The sequence below is a fragment of the Phoxinus phoxinus genome (assembly GCF_949152265.1).
Source record: "Phoxinus phoxinus genome assembly, chromosome: 4".
NCBI lineage: Eukaryota > Metazoa > Chordata > Actinopteri > Cypriniformes > Leuciscidae > Phoxinus > Phoxinus phoxinus.
Window position 1 is genome coordinate 18612397 of NC_136879.1, and position 15217 is coordinate 18627613.

At 37.7% G+C, this 15217-nt stretch overlaps 1 protein-coding gene across 6 annotated transcripts in view; it reads left to right on the top strand.

The window, feature by feature from the left end:
- The window catches only part of LOC306997798 (uncharacterized protein), a 175864-nt gene that overhangs the window by 43569 nt on the left and 117078 nt on the right, over positions 1 to 15217 (top strand). For 4 of the 6 annotated variants that reach the window (XM_079611283.1, XM_079611286.1, XM_079611285.1 and 1 more), the window contains exons 16-19: positions 5986 to 7959; positions 8058 to 8214; positions 8318 to 8761; positions 8889 to 9308. In XM_079611283.1, coding sequence (XP_079467409.1) covers positions 5986 to 7959; positions 8058 to 8214; positions 8318 to 8761; positions 8889 to 9308 — 2995 coding nt within the window. The remainder of the gene's footprint in view (positions 1 to 5985; positions 7960 to 8057; positions 8215 to 8317; positions 8762 to 8888; positions 9309 to 15217) is intronic. The other 2 variants (XM_079611284.1, XM_079611287.1) reach the window with 1 other exon arrangement.

Here is a 15217-nt window from a genome sequence, read left to right on the forward strand (position 1 = left end):
ATTACTTTTATACTTTAAGTAGTTTTGAAACCAGTACTTTTACACTTTTACTTGAGTAAAAAGCTTGAGTTGATACTTCAACTTGTACAGAAGTCATTTTAAACCCTAGTATCTGTACTTCTACTTGAGTAATGAATGTGAATACTTTTGACACCTCTGGATAAGTTACATACAGCACAATTTTTAAGACCCAGACATCAAAATTCAAGACTTTTTAAAGTATTTTTAAGGTATTATTTCCAAATTAATAAATTCAATGCTTTTAAGGCTTTTTAAGACCCCGCGGGAACCCTGCAAGAAATACATTAATTCAGGTTTAGAACAACATTAGAGTGAGTAAAGAATGACAAAATTTTTATTTTTGGGTGAACAATCCCGTTAAGGACAAGCGGCATCATGTTTACTATTAGGGCTACTGTCTCTTTAAGACCTGAAAGCGCGCGTCTAATATGTACGCATATGACAAGCAGATTTCTCTCGGTTTGCTTTCAGTTTAGACATAACCATCTTTCTTTATGTAAACCTTGAGTGTATTTGACAGTATTAGCTCAAAAAGACTCGAAAGATAACTTAGTCCAGTATCCAGGCGCTGTTAGACAGGCTTTTAGTGCATGTGCGCGTCGGCTGTTTGTGCTCAGAAAAGCACTCGTTAGAACAGCGCATCAGCAGCGAATTACATGTTTAACCGGCAAGGCTTTAAAGCACATGCAAATAATGAACTTTTGAGAACTGCAGTGTCCTGTTCCTCTGCGTAAACATTTAATGTGAGTATTTGTCGCGTTGTACACTGGGCTGTTGAGACGCAGACTGCTACAAAAGCACTCAGACTACTTGTAGCAAGGATCACAGCGCAAATTTGAACTAGTGCTTAATTTGTAAAGTGGGAGGTCCCGGAGCGCAGAGGGGGGGTGGATCCGGCGACTCAAAACGGGGGTTGGAGGAAACGAAAAAAAAAAAAAAAAAATTACACTGCCTACGAAGCTTCTCTGCAGGGACAGCATGTGCTGAGTGGGTGCTGCTAGATCATTGACGGGGAGCTGCGCAAAACTTGGTCACTAAATATTTAATATTCAGTTATGTTAATGATCACAATTAAAGTTTTCATTTTATTAAATTGAACAAGCGCAACATTCAGCATTAAGATGTAGACTATTATTAATAATAATGTTATTTCAACACAATATCTCGTTATTTCGAAATAATATGTGTGCGTACATCTGTAAATCCGGTGACGCGTGTATTGATTTTTATTAATAAACAAGTGTTTTCTCTAAAAGTGTCGACTCGGCTGCAAAGATGAAGTTGACGATCGCCATCTCCGTGTGAACGCGCTTATAGAGAGAAATGCACATAAATAAGCCTAATAATGGATTACATAATCAGAGAGTAGCCTTTTTCTTTTTTCGTTTTGAATTATTTCGTTTAAAGACATTTCAAGCTTTGTGTATTTGATGTATTTGTCATCTCTGTGTGAGGCATACACTGAGTTTCGTTAAGTTAGGATGTGCTCTAGTTTACGTGCAATGCAAGTGAGCACGCGGGCGCCTCCGTTATATTTGTTTCGTAGGCCTATTCATTAAATACAGGCAATTGGTTGATGAAAAATTGATTAAAATTAAGATACAATTTATACAAAACGAAATTCACTTTAAAGAAAGGCTTTCTATAACAACTTCAACGGTCAAAATCATTTCTGACCCGCTCCATGTCTCACATTGAGCATACTCGGTCGTGCTGTTCACTTTTCATAAATCAACATAAATGGGAAAAAAAATAACATTATAATATTTTAACAAATATGAAACACGCTTTTTTTAATGGCTACAACAGTAGCCTATAGTGGGCCTACATAGCCTACTCTCTATTTGTACAAATTTCGGCACATTAATTTAATTCTGAATTTTGCACACACAAGTTGAAAGGCATTTGTTCAAAAAAAAAAAAGTTCACGGATAATTGTGCATGCATTTATTAGCCTAATCATTATGATACTAAAATCCTAACAAATAGGCTATGTACAAAAAATCAGGTGAGCCCATAATATGAACGGTTAAGCATTTTCCTCCCATAGAAAACCATTAGGCTATAAGAACGCTTAATGTGGCTTAATGCAGATTACAATGTCCCCTTATTATGTTGAAATAACGAGATATCGATACTAGGCTACTGTGTCCACCGTGGTCTCCTTTTTGATCAGCGGAAACGATTTTTGATTGTTTGGGATCTGACTGTCCAGCGTATTTGAAAAAGTTAAGCAAACTTTCCTGTCTTTTTGACATTTTTCACGTGAGTGAAACGATCGAGGCTAACAGCAATCTCAACTCGTAGGCCTACAACAGCGCAAGTCATGTGTCACAAACATTGAACACTACACAAACATAATTTTTTTTTTTTTCATCAAGGCAATTAATTTTAGTGACAGAGGAGGTGCCGGATCCAATAAAAAAGGTTCCGGATCCAATGTAAGAGGTGACGGAACTTGTTCCGGCGTGTTCCGGCTCAAATTAAGCCCTGGATATATGCGATATGGTCTAATTCCATATCCCATTTAAGAATATATCAATATATTTTTTATATCGATATTATATCGCCCAGTCCTACCACGCTGTTCCCTTGGAGGGCGGGGGCAATAACAAAAGAAACAAAAGCCGGCTTATCCAGTATGGAAATACACACAGACAATGACACGCCCATACTGCGAGCTAGAATCTCAGAAAAGCTGCCACCAGGGGGTGCGCGAGAGGAAAAATGTAATGGCGGTCTGTTTTTTAAGTGGGATTTTTCCATACAATAAAAAAAACATGAACAGTAAACATTTCCTTTGTAATAGCTTTTATTTTAACTAAAAACAACTATAATTTATTAGTTTTTGATAGAAACATCGAAGAAGACACTGGTCTTCTTTTATGCACTGCAGGCTAGGCTATATGCGTGCCAACTCGTTTCATTCATTCATTCCATATATATATTATAAATATGCTTAACTGGCTGAAATCAGGGAAACTGTCAAGTGGGACGTCTTATGATAAAGTTGTTAACTTTCGTCAAGCTTGTCAGAGGTTTAGTGTTCTAATCCTCATTCGTACAGTTTTTTTTTTTTTTTTCTCTCATCAAAACAGATTATGCTCATCAGTTGTTGTATATTAAGCAGGGACAGTTTGTGTGCATTAGGGCCGTGCACAGGGGGGTGGCCTGGTGGCTAGAGCCACTGCCCTTCTGCCCTTCTGCCCTCATCAGCTGAGGTGCCCCTCTCGCCCCCCTCCCTAACCCTCCAGAGGATTGCCATAAAAACGTTCTGTTATCACTCCGCTAAAGATCCACTGATTCTGCTAATCCGCTCCGTGTTTTCCTACTCGCTCCGCAGCATCACTCACAGACAAGCATGTGCCTGCTCTCCGACGGCAGTTTCAGAATAGAATGTCGACAGGTCGATTACAAATTACAATCTACATTACAGACAGTGGTTGATCCACGAAATGAGTATTTTGGTCATTTGTTTTTGTATTTCTGTCGGTAACGTTTTGCTCCTGATCTTCTAATAGTACTAACAACTTGTGCAACATATCCATGTTCTTGGAAGACAATTAGAATTATTTTTCAATCAAATTATTTAACCTGATCTAATCTAATATAAATAACACTAATAAATAAATAAAACACAAATAAATAAATACAATTTTCTGTTGTCGGCAGATTTTGTAGACAAAAAACAATGCCTTCACAAAATTAGAAGAAGACAGAGTTAAAAGACAGCTTAAAGCCCATTCAACATTGCAAAAATGTATTAAAAGTTAAAGAAAGCCAGCGTGTAAATTATTATGTATAGAATATTTAGCAGACAGTTTTTCCAACTCCTGTGAATAGATTTCCCATTATAATCAATTGCCTTAGTTGATACTAGTATCTACAGTGATGTGAATAAGTATGGACATTGGACACCCATGCTAAAGTTGACTAAAAAGAGGAATAAAAAAAATAATCTTTTGGAAATTGATCTTAATGCCTTAATAAAAAAAGAGGAAAAATCCAACCTTTAAGGACACCAATTTTCTTTGTGAATGAATAATGTATCGTAAATAAATAAATGTTCTTCCTTAAAATACAGGGTGCATAAGTCAGAACATTTTATATTTTTAAAGGCCAGTTATTTCATGGATCCAGGATACTATGCATCCTGATAAAGTTCCCTTAGCCTCTGGAATTAAAATATTAGATCAAATTAGCACATTTCTGTTTCTTTTACACGGCTGAAAAAAACCGTGCTTTCTGTTACTGAGCCTGTGTCTGTCACTCGTCCTCTTAAAAGTGGAAGCTTGTGTGTAGCTTTGTTGCATTATATTGAAACTTTGTTGATGTTGTTTTTGTTGATGTTGTTATTGTCATGCGTGTTGGTTATTTGCGCATGATTAAACATTTGTCTTTATATGGCGATAAAACAAAGCTTTGTTGCGGGTTTTTTTTAAGTGGGGGTTGGGGTGTGCCATCCTGGTTGGGACATAGAAGGGGGTGCGCAGGAAAAGAAGTTTGGGAACCGCTGATGATTAAATACTTTTTTGTACTATGTACTGCAATGTGTCAAAAACATCATACAGCTCATGAAACATTCACAGATCCTTGAAAATGGCACTTCGTTTTTTACAGCATATTATTACAATTAAAATGAGCCCAAAATGAACATAATCATTGCTTTTATGACAAGATATTCCTAAAGGATTAACAATTTTAAAAATGCCCATGAGGGGGCGTCAAGGACTAAACAAAAAGGCTATCTTGGTTCCAAATGCTGTAACTTTTGATTCCTTTATCCAATCACCACAAAATTTTATCCAAATGTATAATGTAATAATATAATGTAATTGTATTTTCTAAAAAGTTAAAAAGTGTTCTTTCAAACGATACCTACCTTTTGACTCTCCTTGCAATAGTTTTGAAGTTATGAGTCTTTAGTTTTGTTTGTGTCACTCTACCCTTGTTTCAAATGCTGTAACTTTTGAGTACTTTATGCGATCACCACAAAATGTTATCCAGATGCAGCTCACATTTAGGGGAACTTCCCCAAAAATGTTTTTCCTGCCACCGTATTCCTTTCCCGAGATATTACATGTCAAACAAGAAAGATATGCAAAATCATAATACAAATTATATATATTTTTTTGTCTTTTATCAGCAGTTTCTCTGCAGTAGAATGTCCAAATGTAATGTAATAAATATTTTCAAAAAAAATTAAAAGCGTTCTAACAAATGATACCTACCTACCTTTGGACTCTCCTTGTTATAGTTTTGGAGTTATGAGTCTTTACTTTTGTGTGTGTCACTTGGGCTTAATGGGTTAAAAAAGATTGTGATCTCGATTCAAACACCCATGCTATCTTATTTCTAAATTACATTGATTTGGCTAAGCCACACCGGAACATTCACAAGTCAGTGTTTGCACTGCCGCTGACTCAGAGAAAGCAGTTTTGAACCACACAGTATTATTTTATTAATGTTTTACAAATATTCAAATTATCACAGAAGTACTGAGATAAAAGTTTATAGTTCAGATATAAACTGTCTACAGTAGCGATCAAAATAGAGGAAATCACCTTTTGAAAGTAAGTTGGCACTTCAAATAACTGTTGTATAGATTGCATTGTTACACCGCTAGGTGGCGACAAGTGACTGTTAAAATGTTTTATTTGTCATTGATTCATTCATTCAAGAGATTCGTTGCGAGAATGCGAATTCATCCAGTGATGAAGCAAGTATTTACGAGTGGGTCATTGAATCATTCATTCAAATTTTTGATTATTATAAATAATTCATTCAAATTAATAAAAATAAAAAATCATTATTCTCAATTTATCCAGAATTGTGCAGCTCTACTTTGCCCTCATCTCACCTTAATGTCTGTCAGAACAAAGTCATGACAAACTCCAAAATGATTCAGAAAACTCTTTATTTTTCAGTATATAGCCTATCAAACATTTGTTTTTGTCTTTTCAGATACTTTTCTGTGGAATGAAAGCACTATAGCATCTATGAAATTGTCTTTGCCTCGACCTCAAACAGAGGTCAAAGTCCTGGAAGGTGACTCCCTACAGGAGAGATTCAGAGCCCTTGAAACATCACCTGTATTAAGAGCAAGAACTCTGCATGGACTGTTAAAAGTAAGTGGAGCTGCAGCCTTTCTGAACCACCCAGGTCAGTCTCAACACCAGGACAGAGTTACACTACACTACCGAACCACCAGCAAACTGGATATGATCAGCCAAAGACTGATACAGGAAGGAGCTCCTACCTCAGTCATTAATGCAACCACAGCAACACATGTGATCATTGCTGTGTTCTATGGAGCTCAAGCATTCTTTGTTTTTGATAGTAAAAGCAACATTTCTGAGAAAAATACGGAAATGGAAAAGGTGGTGAAGAAGATGACCTCTTTGGCTTCTTCAAATGTACACCTGAATGTCAATGAAAAAGCTAAAACCTTGTTATATCACTGTTATCTCTACATTGATGTGGGCGATTGGAAGAGTCCAGTGTCCTTTGATAAGGCATTGGAGATCTATGGTTCTCTGCCGACACTGCTTGGATCTAAAGGTGAGAGAGCAGTTCCTCTGAAGGTCTGGCTGTATCCTCTGAAGAAACTGGACAAGAGCTCAGTGTGTGCTGCTCTGAGTGGAGTCAGTGAAAACTTGATGCAACAAGCTGAGACCATTCTGGAACATCTGAGAAAACAGATCAGGATCTGTCAGGAATTAATGACAAGTCAAGCAAATCTGACTGTGATTATGTGGTTCCCTGCATTAAAAGATAAATTAATTGAATTTTCAGAGCTTCTGCAGGAGTACAAAGAAGATTTTGAGAGAGAAGTCACTGAGATTGTTGAAATCATTTATGTTAAAGATGAGAAAGTACAGAATAGCCTTCAAAATCTTTTAGAGAGGCACAGCCAATCACCATTCAGTGCAGAAAAAAACAACACGTGGCTGGAGAATAAAGAAACTGAGCTGAAGATTCTGAATGACTGCAAAGCTGCAGACATCACTGTTGTGAAATCACAGGCAGAGTTACAGCAGGTCATCAGTCACTCGATAACAAGAGTGATGTGTCTCACTCTTTTCTCCCCAGATGCTGAGGATTTATTTCTTGCAACTCTTAAGCAGCACATTGAATCTCATAACATTATACAAAATGATTCACTTCTGTCCAGGCCAGTTAGCATCAATCAGAAAGTGCTCATTGATTTTCAGCTGTTTATTGCTGCTAAAGAAGCAAATGACGATACAGAGCAAACCAGGTTCATTGCTGCATCTGGTGATGCAGCAATGAACGGTGGTGATGGTTTTCCTGAGTACTCTGTGCAGTGTTATCATGCTGGGGCAATTCTGAGCAGTAATGTGAAGCTTGGACTAAAACCAGATCCTCCTCAAATAGCTCACTTACAACACACTAGTGTATCTCTGAGGCTGAATCTTCTGATGAACAAACGCACTGAGAGATATGTGGTGGAATATGGAGTAGTGAGTAATGATGGGATTAATAATACATGGAAACAGATAGTTTATGCTGAGCCTTTAAATGAAAAACATGTTGTATCAGGTTTGGACCAAGACACAGAATATCAACTCAGGTATGCAGTTGCTGACAACCAATGCATGAGCAGCTTTAGCTGGATTATTAACTTTAAAACAGCCTCTGCAGAAATACCTGGACAACCATCTGTTAAGATGAATGGAGACACAATCAGAATAATGTGGTTAAAAGCTGAAGCTGATGAAGATTGTCCAGTGCTGCAGTATATGGTTGAGTATAAAGAAGCAGGACTGGAGGGCTGGTCATCAGTACTAACACAAGGACCTCAGTGTGAATGTACTTTAACTGTTCCTCACAGCACCTGCTATAGAGTCAGAGTCTCTGCTGTCTATGAGGACGTCACCAGCAAACCTAGTGAGGAAACACCTGTACCAGTAGATGGTGAGATACATGTGAAACATTTAAAACAGATACTTTTCTTGTAACATTTTCTGCTTTGTATGCTTAAACTACTAATGTTTTTCTAATATTCTTTATAGTATGGAGAATAAAGCTCTCAGAGAGAAAGATCTCCATCCTCCTAGAAGTGCTGAGACTACAGACAGAGAAGAAACCAGTAGAGCTGAGAGACTGGACAGATGAAGAGAGTGAAGTGAGGGGATTCCTCCAGTGTCTGCCCTACATCTCACAGCTCAGGTGACATTTTTATGATTACAAATATACCATGTGTCTCAGTATCTATTTTAATAATTTACAACTGACATATTTCTAATATTTACAATCACACTCTATTTCTAAGATATGGATTTGTTCTTATCTGTAGAGTTTTTCCACCACAGAAGCAGAATGAATCTTTTAAAGATTGGGAAAAAAGAAAGAGATTATATTTACTAAATCTATGCTTGCAAGCAGCTCTCTTCCAAGAGGAAACCCTAGAGACAAATATGAAGATACTGCTATCATCTGTGCTTAATGACAAATGTGATTTCCTGCTGGATCTGTGTTCACATGTGAAGGACTATGAGACTCAAACAGGCAGGAGTGTCCTTCCAGCATTACAGCCAGTTTATCAGTTAGCTCCTGCAGTCTTGAGAATATATCTCTCAGAGAGAAAGAGCTCCATCCTCCTAGAAGTGCTGAGACTACAGACAGAGAAGAAACCAGTAGAGCTGATAGACTGGACAGATGAAGAGAGTGAAGTGAGGGGATTCCTCCAGTGTCTGCCCTACATCTCACAGCTCAGGTGACATTTTTATGATTACAAATATACCATGTGTCTCAGTATCTATTTTAATAATTTACAACTAACATATTTCTAATATTTACAATCACACTCTATTTCTAAGATATGGATTTGTTCTTATCTGTAGAGTTTTTCCACCACAGAAGCAGAATGAATCTTTTAAAGATTGGGGAAAAAGAAAGAGATTATATTTACTAAATCTATGCTTGCAAGCAGCTCTCTTCCAAGAGGAAACCCTAGAGACAAATATGAAGATACTGCTATCATCTGTGCTTAATGACAAATGTGATTTCCTGCTGGATCTGTGTTCACATGTGAAGGACTATGAGACTCAAACAGGCAGGAGTGTCCTTCCAGCATTACAGCCAGTTTATCAGTCAGCTCCTGCAGTCTGGAGAATAAAGCTCTCAGAGAGAAAGAGCTCCATCCTCCTAGAAGTGCTGAGACTACAGACCGAGAAGAAACCAGTAGAGCTGAGAGACTGGACAGATGAAGAGAGTGAAGTGAGGGGATTCCTCCAGTGTCTGCCCTACATCTCACAACTGAGGTACTGTTTCTTATGCATTTAAAAGGAGCATCAAATAGTTTTATCTTTTTTATATACACAACACTATTCAGGATATTTATTTAAAGGTACACTGAGTATTTTTTGTTTGTTTTCATTTTGCTTGCTGATATGACTAAAGGACGAGGCACACCAAGCCGATGGCCGGCCGTGGGGCAATGTCTGGCCATTTTTGAGCGTCGGTCAGCTTAGTTTTTTCAGTGTGTACCGCACCGTTGGCTCTATTCAGACTCCGTCTGGGTTTCTTGGGACGATTCAACATGTCAGTGAGAGAGAGAACTCTGATTGGCTGTTCAACTTAGCAAATGAGTAAGAGCACGAGAATAAAAGGGAAAGTGAGGAAATCGAGCAAAAAAGGTACAGACAGAAGGCTGTTTTAATTTGACATCATCTTACTTGAGCATTCGAATGCACAAATATTTATATAATAACACGACTGGAATAAAGAAAGTGATCAGCGTGATTTAAAACAAGCACTCCTTTGTTTACGGTATGTATATCTGTAGTCCTAGTTTCAGTTTTCCTTTTTTGAATGACAAAAATAGACTATTGATACCTACTGATATAGACAGATATATACTTACACGCAAGCGCAAAACACACATGCTAGTTGACAGTCACCTTTCGACTTTTTAGTGTGTTAAGAAGCAGCCAACGAGAGGTGACAACACAGTCAGCTTTTGTCGCTGCTAGTTCTTTTACGTCGGCTTGGTATGTCCCGGGCCTAGGGGTAGCCAACTATGCTCCTTAAGGGTTACCATCCTGCAGAGTTTAGCTCCAACCCTAATCAAACACACCTGAACCAGCTAATTAATGATTTTAAGATTACTTGAAAATAGATGTGTTGGAGCAGGGTTGGAACTGAAGTCTGCAGGAAGGTAGCCCTCCAGGAGCATGGTTAGCTACCCATGACTTAGTCTTTATACTAACATTGTATCATATTTGATACTGTATCAAACTAAAGTTTTTGGTTATTAACCCTCTGGGGACCAAGGTGTTTTTGGGGTCCTTGAGATGTTTTGACAAGACCGGGCTAATCATTCACATAAAACAATACATTGATTTAAATTTTGTAAGACACTTTTTGTTTGGAAAGGCAATATGCAGGTGGGCGTGAATGATCCAACAAGGTCATGAATAATGTCCTAATTCACACCTGAGAGAAGACAAAGACCTGCTAATGCTGCATACTAATGAGCATTTCATTCAGGTGTCACTGAGCCACAAGAAAGAATGCAAAGGCAACACACACACACATATATATATATATATATATATATATATATATATATATATATATATTAGGGGTGTAACGGTACATGTATTCGTACCGGACCGTTTTGGTACAGGACTTTCGGTACGGTTCACATGTGCACCGAATGCAATCTTTCACGTAAATTAGGCTAGTTTTGTGTGTGGAACATGTGTCAATTCCGAGTTTCCACACGAACATATTAAGTGTCGGAAGTCTCCGCGTTGCACTGATTAAATCTGATTAATCGTTTTTGTGATTCAAATACATGTAAAATATTACCATAACATCTGTCTTCCTGTGTGCGGAAATTTGTTTATGTTGCTGTGACAACGAAACGCGTGCATGCGCGCCTGTGTTAAGAGCGCTTGTTGCTCCATGCGCGCTGATGTGCTCATCTGTTGACATTTCCAAATGCCTTTCAGTTGCTTAATAAAAGCGGGCTTTCCACACAAACAAACGTACATGTGTCATTAGTATGAGAAGAAAAAAAAAGGGATTTTAACTCTCGGGTCGGGCTCGGACATAAATATCTTTATGCCTTTCGGGCTTGGGTCGGGTTCGGTTACTGCTGTCTAAAATCTACTGCCTAAAATTCGGCCCGATCACCACATACACAGCTTTAGCCCAGCCTCTCGCTAGCTAGCGTCATGGCCAGTATTGGTTTAAGAGTATTTTATTTAGTGGAGAACTTTGCAGCAGTATTTTATTTCTTATTCTTTTTTATTTATATTTTTTATTAATTATATTTTATTAAAAAGTGTGTTTAAAAAAGTGTAAACAAATTGTTAAAAAAAGTTTATAGTAAACAACCAGCAGTTTAATGTTTTGCATTTCTTTCCCTTACTGTACCGAAAATGAACCGAACCGTGACTTTAAAACCGAGGTACGTACCGAACTGTGATTTTTGCGTACCGTTACACCCCTAATATATATATACATACATACATATATATATATATATATATATATATATATATATATATATATATATATTACTACAGAATTGGTTCAGAGTTGGAAACATCTTGAAAAAAAGTGTATTTAGTGTATCCCGTACCCGAAATAACTTAACCTGACCCGACCCGAACATTACGGTTATATTTTAAGCCCGACCCGAGGTACGTTTCTCACCTTTTTTATTTTATTTATTTAATAAAAAAATAGGCTACATGTACTAACACCGTTTCACTACGGCACTGCGGCCCCTCATCAGTCAGCAAACAAGAGGGGGAAAAAAGAGAAAAACCACAGACTTACTAATCACAAAACTTTTATGTGGTTGAACAGGAACACAGTCACAAATTCCTCTGGAACTCAAGCATTAAACTTAAAAACAAAGTTCGCGCAGTTGCACAACTATTTACACAAATATATCCTTCTCAGTAGGCTACGAGTTATGAATGAAGAGAACAGCATCGAGAGTTGATGGTTTCTCTGATTGCAGTGTTGTGACTGAAATAGCGCGCGCGGGAGCACATGCGCAAAACAGTTTTGTAAAATGATATATGATCAAATAAAAATGATTGATATATAATTTTACAAAACTGTTTTGTGCATGTGCTCCCGTGCGCTATTCTGTCTATACTTTCTGTTGTGCACTGGAGGATATGTCTGCTTCATTACTCCAAAAACAATCACTTAATGTATGGAGCTCAACCCAGCCATGTGTCTGGTTCTCAATTGTTTGACGGGTGTAGTAACAATAACTAAGGGGCGTGGCTTTTGCGAACGGTCAATTGTATAATATCCAAGGTAAACATTTCTAGTAATTGTGCAGTTAATTCGCATTCGTATTTTCAGATAGTTTTGCAATATGTAGGCTATCCTCTCCCCAAATTTGTCACTAATAAAACACAAAAATAATTTAAAGAGAAGGCTTATATTGACCTTTTAAGATTTTGTTTGCATCTTGTAAATTAGGTTTTTATGTGGCAGTAAAAACTTTATAATCTATCCAAACAGAAATGTTGTCTTTCATATTTCGTCTGTAACATACCGTCTTTTATAATATATATTAGGGCATAAATGTTAATTTGCAGTTTAATATGTTGCTTATACAAATACATTTTATTTCAACGTATTCAGTCGATTTTTACTCATCTCAGTAGGCAATATAGATAGTTTCATTCACACACAGACACGCGCGAGCTGTAGTAAACAACAACATGCATATGCACCGTGCATTCATTCAAACACAAACGCGATTCAAATTTAAACAGTCTTTTGCGGTTTACAGACACCATTTCATATCGCGATTAGAACAAAGCACTTACTGATCTGCAGCTGGATCCGTTGTTAGGCTACTCCAGCACGTTTGAGGTAAAATTTCCAGGATTATCACGATATTATTATTCCTCACAGCGAGTGTGTTTTCCAGCTGTTGTGGGCGTTGACTGGTTTGCATGTGTTGCCTCCGATTATCTGCGTTTGCGCGCGCTCTCCATGGGCGTGTCACATTAGCAGAGTAATGAGCTGCCAGAACCATAATGAGAACGGCTGATCTCTCGCTCTTTTTATAGATTGCATAAACAGAGAATATTTGTTTTTGTTTTGAATTAGATAATTTAAAACTACACACTTATATGATTATAGAGATATATAGCTCATGTCTGAGTGAATAGTATTCGCTGAGTTTTGTTTAAGTTTAGAGATGTGCACTAGAAAAAAAGTTCACGGAGACGGAGAGGCATAAAGCACTCCCTGTTTACTTTATTTTACAAAAGCACAATGTTTTATTTCGATTTTAAGTGAACCCATAAATAAGACATTTAACAGTTTATTTTTTCATATTTCTTAAGCCTGTATGACAAAAAATGACGGGAGTATTTTAAGTCTATTTTGCTGCTATGTGAAAAAAACCGAGGAAAACGCGCCGGCGCGTTATTGGTCCCCAGAGGGTTAATGTCATTGTAGAAGTACCCTATTCACAGGTGTATTTGTCACCCATGACCAATAATTTATTCCACAATGTATAAATTAAGATAACACTGGTTTCCTTATTTAGCTTGTCATGTGATCTCTACGTAGCAGCCACCCTGAGGGGGGCCACCCTAATATCTAAGGGCATTTTCACACTTTTAAAGGGGTCATGACATGAGAAACCAAATTTGCCTTGTTCTTTTGGTAAATAAGAGGTCTTTGTACCATTAAAACGTCCTGCAAGTTTCATAGCTTAAGACGTCCTCCCCATTATAAACGAATCATTTATTTAATCAAGCTCTAAATACAGCTCGTTCTGGATCCATGGTAATAAGTGACGTCACGGTACGAAGTGACGTACCAACGTTTGCATATGACCGCCTCCAGCAAAAGACAACTAAGCTGTAAGCGCAAGACGACTACGCTCATTACGTATCGTTGCGCCCGCGCGCCGCGCGCCTCACAAGCGTTCAGTCGACGAGTGGGTCTGTGTACAGGAGTGGGTCTGTACACAGCGAGTGGGTCTGTGTACAAGAGTGGGTCTGTACACAGCGAGTGGGTCTGTGTACAGGAAAATTACGATGCCACGCAGATGTGCTGTTCCTGGCTGTGGACAAACAACATCTTTGAATACGCTGCCGAAAGATCCAGACGTCAGGGTAAAATGGATGCACTTTATTTTTTGCGGACGTTCCAGTCACGGCGTTAATTTAAGCGTTTGTTCTATAACGTTACATTTTAAGGATGACTGTTTTGAGAAAAAATCCCAATATGATGCTTGGCTTTGCCAGATAACTGTTGCTCAAAGATAAGTCCGTGCCGACTTTTCTGGGCTCAACAACGACGACGCAAACTTACTTTTTATCACTGGCTGATATAAACACATTTTTATAAGAGAATCTTGAAAATATGTCGCCTTTCTAGTAGTCCTACATGTGATAGAAAATTTAAAATGTTGCCTTTATCAATGCTGCATCTTCAAAGATGGCCTGTGCATGCATTTTTGTCCGTGGTACACCCTATCATTTCATTGAAATTAACGTTAGTTAAATAAATGTTAAACTGTTAGCAAATTAAGCTATAGGATAATTATGCAACAATAATTTCAAGTGTCTTTCAAATAATTTCACGTTTTCAAGTGTCTCGGGTTACAATTTTTTTATTAATTCAAAATAGTTTCACTTTCCATGTGGACACGGGCTGATCCAGTCTTCGTTGTTGTGGTTCATTTTCCTCTGATTCCTCATCTGATTCCGGCTCAAACGTTTTATCCATAGACAGTATTTATCATTGCAAGAGCCATCGCTTCGCATGCATCACCCGGTATTAAACAGTTGCGCCGAATCCGCAAATCCGCAAATGTTCTGGCTGGGGGCGTTAATAATTGATGCATAGGCACTGACGTTAGCCAATCATAACAGTGGGCGTTAACACTGAACTCTTAAAGGGGAAACACCCCCAAAACAGACTGTTTTTGGCAGCCCTTTTAGTTTTAGTCTTAGTCTTTTTGACGAAAATGCTTTTTAGTTTTAGTCACATTTTAGTCACTTATAAACTTGATAGTTTTAGTCAAGTTTTAGTCGACGAAAACGCAAAAAGGTTTTAGTCAAGTTTTAGTCGACGAAAACACAAAAAGGTTTTAGTCAATTTTAGTATAAAAAAAGAAAGAAAAAAATTAGTCTTTAATAAATTAATTTAGGTTAAAAAGTATTGGAAA